This window comes from Macaca nemestrina, chromosome 6 (assembly GCF_043159975.1).
Source record: "Macaca nemestrina isolate mMacNem1 chromosome 6, mMacNem.hap1, whole genome shotgun sequence".
In the NCBI taxonomy this organism is placed as follows: Eukaryota; Metazoa; Chordata; class Mammalia; order Primates; family Cercopithecidae; genus Macaca; species Macaca nemestrina.
The window spans coordinates 2,226,084-2,235,959 of NC_092130.1; the positions used below are offsets into that span (position 1 = coordinate 2,226,084).

Consider the following 9,876-nt stretch of genomic DNA (forward strand, 5'->3'; position numbering starts at 1 on the left):
CCATTACCTTGTCGCACTGTTTTGAGGGTATAATAAAGACTGCAATTATCATCAGATATTTATATGTGCAGGCCAAACGTTCTCTTAAACCCAGTAAGCTGGTATCCTAGAAACGAAAAGTTTAGATCCCAAAGTAAGAGTCCTGGCAGGAAAACCCCGCTCGAAATATTTACCAATGGGATTGGGGGCGGGGGATCGTATTGTTTTTGGTTTGCAGTTGTCCAATTACTACTGAGGTTAAATAACGTCTCTTTATTGTCTCCTATTTCTTCTGTGAATTGCTTGCCTTAGTGTTACTGACCTGCATATTTTGGATATTAATCCTCTGTTTACCTGTTTTATTTCACCAGCATTGATTAATATGGACAATTAAAGAGCATATTTATACGTACTATATTTTTATAGTTAACTGCAGTTAAATCTAAAAGAACGATAATATTATGGCCGTGAACTTGTACTAAAAGTCTTAAATAAATATTGAGACATCCTGGGACTAAAAATTCAAAATTATCTCAGCAAAACCCAAGAAGGTAGGGGGAGAGCTCACGGGCAAGAAGAAACAGCCTAAGCATTTCACCTTGGTTATGGAGAGGGTTAAAAGTGGGTTAAGTAAAGCATTTGGTTGGGCGCGGTATAATTTTTTTTTTTTTTTGAGATGGAGTTTCACTCTTGTTGCCCAAGCCGGAGTGCAATGGCGCGATCTCGGCTCACTGCAACCTTCGCCTCCTGAACTCAAGCGATTCTCTTGCTTCAGCCTCCCGAGTAGCTGGGATTACGCCCGGCTAATTTTGTATTTTTAGTAGAGACGGGGTTTCTTCATGTCGGTCAGGCTGGTCTTGAACTCCCAACCTCAGGTGATCCGCCCGCCTCGGTGTTCCAAAGTGCTAAGATTACAGGCGCGAGCCACCGCGTCAGGCCAGTATAATTATTTTTATACTTCGAGAGAAGCCTATGTATTATTTATAAATTTTAAAACTTTAATGGATGATTGGCAAAGGAAATAAAAGTTGTAAAACTTCATCAAGAGAAGGGAGAAACTCTGAAGAGAGCAATAACCATAAAAGCAATTTGTAAAGATCTATCCTTAAAGACACGAAGCCCAGTTCTATAATCTAGTGGTCTTGAAATTGGAATACATATACAGCAGTCTTGCCAAAGCTAGGTATGCCCAGATGTTTTAAGGAACTCAATTTCCAGATTTTCAAGTTTCACAGGCACTCTTTCTCCTCCCTCTAAAGAAGGCCAACTCACTCCATAACCTGTCTTCCTCTTGATACAGTGACCTGGGGTGCACTAGGTTCCACACACCGAATGGAGGGGGAGTCGCCCTTGATGATTAAGTAACCGAAAACATGAAGACTGATCTTTTACTGCTTTATGGTATTTAGTTAAGCTTGGGCTTGGGGCAGAGGGGTGGTCTCTAACCCTCTGCTTGGGTATCCTGAATTTAGAAAGTTAAATTTTTCTCCCCACAAATCTATGTAATTATGTTCAACCAGTTGCTATCCACAACCCTAAGATGTGCCATTAGCTTGATGGCCATTTTCCATAAATTAAACGAGCCCAAACTGCAGCTAAGTTTTTGATGAAAATGGATTTGAAATACTTGATAAACTAAAAGTATTTTTGTCAAAAAGTATTGTATTGGCAAAGGTGAATGAAATAAGCAATATTCAGATGTCTGCAACCATTCTGAGTATTCTGGGTTAAACAAAGTGCCTAAGTGAAAGAATAAGAAGTGAAATGATCCCTTGATAAGTCTTTTTTTTTTTTTTTTTTTTTTTTTTGAGACGGACTTTTGCTTTTGTTGCCTAGGATGGAGTGCAATGGTGCGATCTTGGCTCACTGCAACCTCCGCCTCCTGGGTTCAAGAGATTCTTCTGCCTCAGCCTCCCCAGTAGCTAGGATTACAGGCACCCGCCACCATGCCCGGCTAATTTTTTGTATTTTTAGTAGAGACAGGGTTTCACTATGTTGGCCAGGGTGGTCTTGAACTCCTGACCTCAGGCGATCCACCCACCTCAGCCTCCCAAAGTGCTAGGATTACAGGCGTGAGCCACCATGCCCGACTCACACTTGATAAGTCTTGGTAAAATTTTTTTTTTGGTAACTCCCAAAAGTTGAGAAATTTCCTTAATATGATTAGGCTGCAGGTCAGGTAATTTTCAGTTATTTGCTTTGAATGAAAATAAGGGAACAAAAAATAATTTTTGGCATTAGATCAGTGTGATTTGGGGCATATAACTTGGAAAGAGTTCAGAGATGACCAACATTACTAAAACAAACAAACAAAAAACAGGACTAAAACTGATGCTGAATTCTATCACACTTTAGCAGTAAATCATATGTATTTGTCTACAGATATATGCTAATAACAAAAACCAACACCATTCATCTCATTAAGAGATGCAATTCATTGGCTGGGCATGGTGGCTCATGCCTGTAATCCCAGCACTTTGGGAGGCTGAGGCAGGTGGATCACAAGGTCAGGAGTTCGAGATCAGCCGGGCCAACATGGTAAAACCCCGTCTCTACTAAAAATACAAAAATTAGCTGGGCGTGCTGGCACACACCTGTAGTCCCAGCTACTGGGGAGGCTGAGGTGGGAGAATCGCTTGAACCCAGGAGGCGTAGCTTGCAGTGAGCTGAGATTGGACTACTGCACTCCAGGCTGGGCAACAGAATGAGACCCTGTCTCAAAAAAAAAATGCAATTCAAGAAAAACTTATGTATAATTTTTTATAAAAATTGTATTTATGTTCCTGTTACCAATGTAGCATTACTAATAAACTTAATGATAATTCACTCCAGAAAAAAATTTTTTATACACTTAGAGCTTTAGTCATAATAAAAATTTATTAAACTTTAACTTATTTACATACTTTTTGCTGAGACTTATAGGATGACCAATAACACTTTTAAAAACATACAAATCTATTACATTAATTCTATGGCAGAAGTGGAATGGAAATTCAAGTTCAATGAATAAAAGGAAAATGTAAAATTTTCAAATATTAAATAACTTCCTATTTTAAAGATGGATGGTGGTAATTATCAATTCATTAAGGTATTTACATACCACTTGATACATTTCAAAACACAATGTAACAGTTTTATTTTAAAAAGTCAATATTTACACTATGCCAGAAAATGAATTCTGAGCAACTTTGAAATATGATGAAGAATCTTATACGTTAATTTTAAAAGTTGGAGTTTTCAGCTGAGAGCAGTGTCTCATGCCTGTAATCCCAGCACTTTGGGAGGCCAAGGCGGGCATATCACTTGAGGCGGGCAGGTCACTTGAGGTCAGGAGTTCGAGACCAGCCTGGCCAATGTGGTGAAACCCCGTCTCTACTAAAAATACAAAAAATTATCTGGGCATGGTGGTGCATGCTTGTAGTCCCAGCTACTTGGGAGGCTGAGGCAGAAAAATCGCTTGAACCTGGGAGGCAGAGGTTGCAGTGAACCGAGATCGTGCCATTGCACTCCAGCCTGGGTGACAAGAGTGAAACTCTGGCTCAAAAAAAAAAAAAAAGAAGAAGAAGAAGAAGAAAAAAGGCAGTTTTCTTAGGGGGTTACATGAGCAAAAACTGTTAAGACCAGTGTTCCAGGCAATCAGCGCTGAGTGGTGCTGTCTCTGGAAGTGCTGCTGGCAGTGTTTTGCCATCTCATGCATCCTCTACTGTGGGTGACCTGTTCCCATTAGTACTCAAGTTAGAGGCATGGAAAATTAAACCTGGAACGATCTTTTAGCGGTTCCATCTCTCAGTTGTACTGGCTTTATGACCTTGGTCAAACCATTCACATTTCTAAGTTTCATTAATAATAGTTCAACAAGACACACAGAATATAACGAAGTTCTACACCTACTGAATTGCTAAATAAATTGCTAGGCCAGTCTCTTGACTGGCAATAAGTGACAAGCCCATTGCTTGCCTGGGCTCAAGCAATCCTCTCTCATTGGCCTTTCAAAGTACTGGGATTACAGGCGTGAGCCACCTGCACCCCGCCAGCATGTTAATTCTTAAAACACGCATGGTTGTTACTCATCCTTTAGGAAGCATTTCTCTGAAAAGCAAGATGTATTCCTTGTGGGTATATCCTGTTGTTTGTGTGGAAACAGCCAGTGTTGAGAGAGGAAAGCACATGTGTGATGTGCAGAAAAGCTCAAAGATACAATAGTACTGGGGAAAATTTCTGGGAAGGAGGATTTAGTATTTGCCCTTTTTTTTTTTTTTTTGAGACAGTTTCACTCTTGTTGCCCAGGCTGGAGCGCAATGGCGCGATCTTGGCTCACTACAACTTCTGCCTCTGGGTTTCAAGCAATTTTCCTGCCTCAGTCTCTCGAGTAGCTAGGATTACAGGTGTGTGCCACCATGCCCATCTAATTTTTGTATTTTTAGTAGAGACGGGGTTTCACCATGTTGGCCAGGCTGGTCTCGAACTCCTGACCTCAAGTGATCCACCCGCCTTGGCCTCCCAAAGTGCTGGGATTACAGGCATGAGCTACCATGCCTGTCCAAACGTGCTTTTATATGGTTTGATTTTTAAAAATCATGTTCACTTATTACCTTAAAAAAAAAATCCCCCAAAACCAAACAGGACACCTATGGACAATGCAATCACATACCAGACCCCACATGGGACAACCTTTTTTTTTTTTGAGACGGAGTTTCACTCTTGTTGCTCAGGCTGGAGTGCAATGGCGCGATCTTGGCTCACTGCAACCTCCACCTCCCGGGTTCAAGAGATTCTCCTGCCTCAGCCTCCTGAGTAGCTGGGATTACAGGCATGCGCCACCACACCTGGCTAATTTTGTATTTTTAGTAGACATGGGGTTTCTCCATGTTGGTCAGGCTGGTCTCAAACTCCCGACCTCAGGTGATCCACCCACCTCGGCCTCCCAAAGTGCTGGTATTATAGGCGTGAGATACTGTGCCTGACCGGGACATTTTAAAACAAGTATTCAAAACATTCTGCAGCATTTCCTTTAGCTTCTACCATTGAAAAAATATTAGCCAGCACGAGTGCTGCTCACATTTAATCTCTGCTCCTAAACTGCTCCCTCTGAAAGTCCTGCCTGTCCACAGTGCTTGTGTAGGCAGATCAGTGGGGAAAGAGACCATGAGTCAGCCTTGGGCCTGGGCCTGGCTGAAGTGGTGTCACTGTCTTTTTCCCAACCTGTTTTTCTTGTGTCACTGCAGAGCATACCGCCCTTGGCCCATTTCCTTTCCCCACCTCTGCTCCTGTCCTACCTGATGGCTTCAAATCCTGGTGACCTTCAGGACCAGCCACATGGCTCTACCCAGCAGTTCCCCAGATTTCATCTCTTTTTAAGCCATGGTCACCATTTTTGCTGGAGTGAGTGGCAGTTATTAATACTTTCCTTAAATCGAGTTAATTATTATTATTTTTTGAGACAGTCTTACAGTGGAATGGTCTCAGCTCACTGCAAACTCCGCCTCCCAGGTTCAAGCAATTCTCCTGTCTCAGCTTCCTGAGTAACTGGGATTACAGGTGCGCACCACCACGCCCGGCTAATTTTTGTATTTTTTTTTAGTGGAGATGGGGTTTCACCATGTTGGCCAGGTTGGTCTCAAACTCCTGACCTCAGGTGATCCACCTGCCTTGGCCTCCCAAAATGCTAGGATTACAGGCGTGAGCCACCATGCCTGGCCTAGTTTTTAAAAATCCATATGGGGTATATATATTGACATTTTGCAGTTGGTGAAGTTACTTCTCTTTAATTCAGTTTACCTCTTTATAAAACAGGGATAATAATGGTACTCATCAGCCTGTGCCATCTGCATAATTTACAAGGCTCAGTGCAAAATTCCTGGCCTGGAGCAGAGCGCAGAAGTCAGACTCCCCCTTACTACAGCCCTAATGGATTGCAACTCCCCTGCAGGGACGGGACGGGTGAGAGGCCCTGCCCACTTGCCTGCCTAATGTGCTGTGGTACCTGCCACCCTGCCCTGAGATTCAAAGGGTGCAATCCTGATGCTGCCTGGGCAAGAGTGGGATCAGGGAGGCTAGGGAGAAGCCCCAGGGCAGCTCTAGGGGGCCAGGGCAGCTGAGAACCTGTCCCATTGGCCTTCATTTAAAAAACACAAATTCAAAGATAAAATTAAGAATTTCAAGCATGGGATACTTCTGAGTGCCTGGCCCTTTCCACCGGAGTGATCAAAGCCTGCATTGACCGTACCCCCATGAAGCTAGTCCTGCTATCTCATAGGGTTGTTGTGAGGACTAAATGAATACTTGTACAGATTTAGGACTAATGCCTGGCACCTTTGAAGGACAATATAAGTGTTGGCTATTGTTTATATCACTTCCATAGATGGAAAACAGGTATTTTTCAAATATGCATTTGTTCAGCAAACACTTACTATTCTGTACCAGGTACTGACACATTTATCTTTTTGTTTCCTTGATTCTGCATTAAAGGAAAGAAATTCTGGCTGGGCGCGGTGGCTTATGCCTGTAATCCCAGCACTTTGGGAGGCCGAGACGGATGGATCACGTGGTCAGGAGATTGAGACCATCCTGGCTAACACGGTGAAACCCCGTCTCTACTAAAATACAAAAAAAATTAGCTGGGCGCAGTGGTGGGCGCCTGTAGTCCCAGCTACTCGGGAGGCTGAGGCAGGAGAATGGCGTGAACCTGGGAGGTGGAGCTTACAGTGACCCGAGATCGCCCACTGCACTCCAGCCTGGGCGACAGAGCGAGACTCCATCTCAAAAAAAAAAAAAGGAAAGAAATTCTATCAGCGAAGAACTAACATTTATTATTTGCTTACTCCTGCCACGAAATATCTAAGAGGCCTCCAGGGGATGCCATGCCTTGACTTTCAGTATTGACTGTCAATGAGTATGCAATTCAGCATCCACTGATGTGTGGAAATCTCCGGAAAAGGTGTCAAGCTAGAGGGAAGTAGATTTCCGGGCTGCACAGGCTCGCATCACCCTCTAATACTACTTTCCACTGCCAGGATCTCAAAACCAGTCAGCCTTTCAACTTTACTCATTAATCATTCTTTTTTTTTTTTTTTTTTTTTTTTTTTTTTTTTTTTTTTTTTTTTTTGAGACGGAGTCTGGCTCTGTGGCCCAGGCTGGAGTGCAGTGGCGCGATCTCAGCTCACTGCAAGCTCCAGCTCCCGGGTTCACGCCATTCTCCTGCCTCAGCCTCCTGAGTAGCTGGGGCTACAGGCGCCTGCCACCACGCCCGGCTAATTTTTTGTATTTTTAGTAGAGATGGGGTTTCACCTTGTTAGCCAGGATGGTCTCGATCTCCCGACCTCATGATCCGCCCGTCTCGGCCTCCCAAAGTGCTGGGATTACAGGCTTGAGCCACCGCGCCCGGCCTATTAATCATTCTTGACCACTGCAAATCTCACAATTCACTACCTGGGGTCAGTGCGTCTACAGCAAAGGTACCAGTGGATGGGGAGGAATCAGGAGGCCTTAAGGGTGTGCTATGATGCTCCTTGGAAGGCACCACCACCTTTCCTCAGCTCTGTCCCAGCATTTTCTATGAAGTTGGCGATGTTCTATGCTGTGCTCTCTCATACAGTAGCCACTGGCTACACACAGGCTACTGAGCACTTAAAACGTGGCCGCTGTAATCGAGGAACTCACTTTTGTTTTTGTTTTTTTTTTGAGACGGAGTCTCGCTCTGTCACGCAGGCTGGAGTGCAGTGGCGCGATCTCGGCTCACTGCAACCTCCGCCTCCCGGGTTCAAGCGATTCTCCTGCCTCAGCCTCCTGAGTAACTGCGACTACAGGTGCATGCCACCTCGCCCAGCCAATTTTTTGTATTTTTAGTAGAGACGGGGTTTTACCGTGTTGGCCAAGATGGTCTCGATCTCTTCACCTCGTGATCCGCCCGCCTCGGCCTCCCAAAGTGCTAGGATTACAGGCGTGAACCACCGCTCCCGGCCGAGGAACTCAATTTTTAATTCAATTTAAAAGTACTCAATTTCAATTTGATTCAGTTAGAAATTGAGGAATTCGGCTGCGGGCGGTGGCTCAAGCCTGTAGTCCCAGCATTTTGGGAGGCCGAGGCAGGTGTATCACGAAGTCAGGAGTTCAAGACCAGCCTTGCCAAGGTGGTGAAACCCCGTTTCTACCAAAAATACGGGGCCGGGAGGTGGCTCACGCCGAGCATGGTGGTGGGCGCCTGTAGTCCCAGCTACTCGGGAGGCTGAGGCGGGAGCACAGCTTGAACCCAGGAGGCAGGGGTTGCAGTGAGCCGAGATCACACCACTGCACTCCAGCCTGGGCGACAGAGCAAGACTCGGTCTCAAAAAATAAATAAAAACAAAAAAGAAAAACACACACAAACATACGCGTGCTGCTGTATTGGATAGCACAGCTCTGGATGTCTGGCGTTGGAGGGCTAAGTTAAAATCTTACTATCACTGATATGCTGGCACTTTATTCATTACAAGGGCTGAAAAGTCTTTCAGAGATCATCCGGTGACTTTAAAATCCCCATCTCACAGGCAGGGGTGAGCGGAGGCGCCGCTGGTCCGCTGCGCGCAGGGCCCACGCCCTCCCGACACCCGCCAGCGCTCCACTCCCGCACTGAGCGGCTGAAAAGCAGAACCGTGCTGGCTCCGTGCCGTGGGTGGAGTTACTACAGAGTTTCGAAGCCCGGACGCGCACACGTCCTTCACCTAGTTAGTGGGAAAGCGCAGAGGCGCGGGAGCGGGAGCGCGCTCAGGCACGCGGGGCCGCGGGGGGCGGTCTCGGCTGGGCCGCCGGAGTAGAGACCCACGCGCAGCCAGGCGCCGTCCGCCGGCCAACAGCTCGCGTAACCTCCCCGACCGGCCGGCGCCCTCCCAGCCCGGCCCCCACCGCGCCCGCGCCAGCGGCCAGCGGGGACACGCGGGTCCGCCGCGGGACAGACCCGGCCCGAGCCTACCTGCGCGCGCCGTGCCGTCCCCGCTGTCCCCGCCGCCCAGCCCCGCGGCCGCGCGCAGCGCGCTCCCGCAGCTCGCCGACAGGTTCCCGGTGGCCCTGCGTGCCAGGGTCAGGATGGGCGCCGACCAGCCCTCCGCCGCCCGCGGCCTCGTTGCGCTCCGCAGGTCGCCCGGGCCGGGCAGCTGGCTTCGGTCCACGATCTCAAACTCTTCTCCCGGCTCCAGCTCTGACCCAGGCCCCGGCCCCAGCCCCGGCTCCAGCTCCCGCCCAGCAGTGCAGCCGCCTTCCCCGTCGGCCATCTTGACCGTGTCACGTGACCCAGCGGGGTGGGCGCGGCCGGGCACCGCCTTTTCCTTCGGTAGGCGAGATTTTTCTTCCTCTTCACCGCCCGCCTCGCCTTCCTGCAGCTTCGAAAGGTTCGGGAAGGTCCAATAACATAAAAACTGCGTATTCCCTGCCGCCGGCAGGACGTGTTCGCGGGGAAGTTCCTCTTGAACTTTCTCCCAGGACCGTTGTGCCCCCTGCGGCGCTTCGCGGGGTCCCGTGGCCGTCGTTTTCTTTGTGACACCATTTCCTCTTTTAAATTTTCATTTCATGTTCTGTGTTTTCCACTTCGTCATTTTTCTGCAGCACTCATCAGAACAAGCCCCGAAAGGGCAACTAAGGAAACGCACAGGCGAGGCAGGAAAGCAGGATTTTTTTTTTTTTTTTTTAATAAATGTGACGGCTTGGCAAGAAAGAGTGCACGATAGTGGACCGGAAATCAGAGCTGGCTTCTCCTATTAATTAGTTAAGTGGGATAACAAAAAGCTGACCTCATTATTAACTAAGTTTGCAGTAAGGACCACATGGCAGATGTCAACGATTGTGACTACTATCTCTAGTATCCAACTATGTGGCCCGGCTAAGTCACTATACACTCAGTCTGTTTCCTCACTTGGAAAAGAAGGG

The 9,876-nt window shown here is 47.1% G+C and overlaps 1 protein-coding gene across 2 annotated transcripts in view; it reads right to left on the bottom strand.

Moving 5' to 3' along the window:
* The window catches only part of LOC105484009 (RUN and FYVE domain containing 1), a 66,673-nt gene extending 57,187 nt beyond the window's left edge, over positions 1-9,486 (bottom strand). The window contains exon 1 of one of the 2 annotated variants that reach the window (XM_071098006.1): positions 8,927-9,486. In XM_071098006.1, the coding sequence (XP_070954107.1) occupies positions 8,927-9,224 (298 nt within the window). In that variant the 5' untranslated portion in view covers positions 9,225-9,486. The remainder of the gene's footprint in view (positions 1-8,926) is intronic. The other variant, XM_071098007.1, reaches the window with a different exon arrangement.
* Between the last annotated feature and the right edge of the window lie 390 nt (positions 9,487-9,876).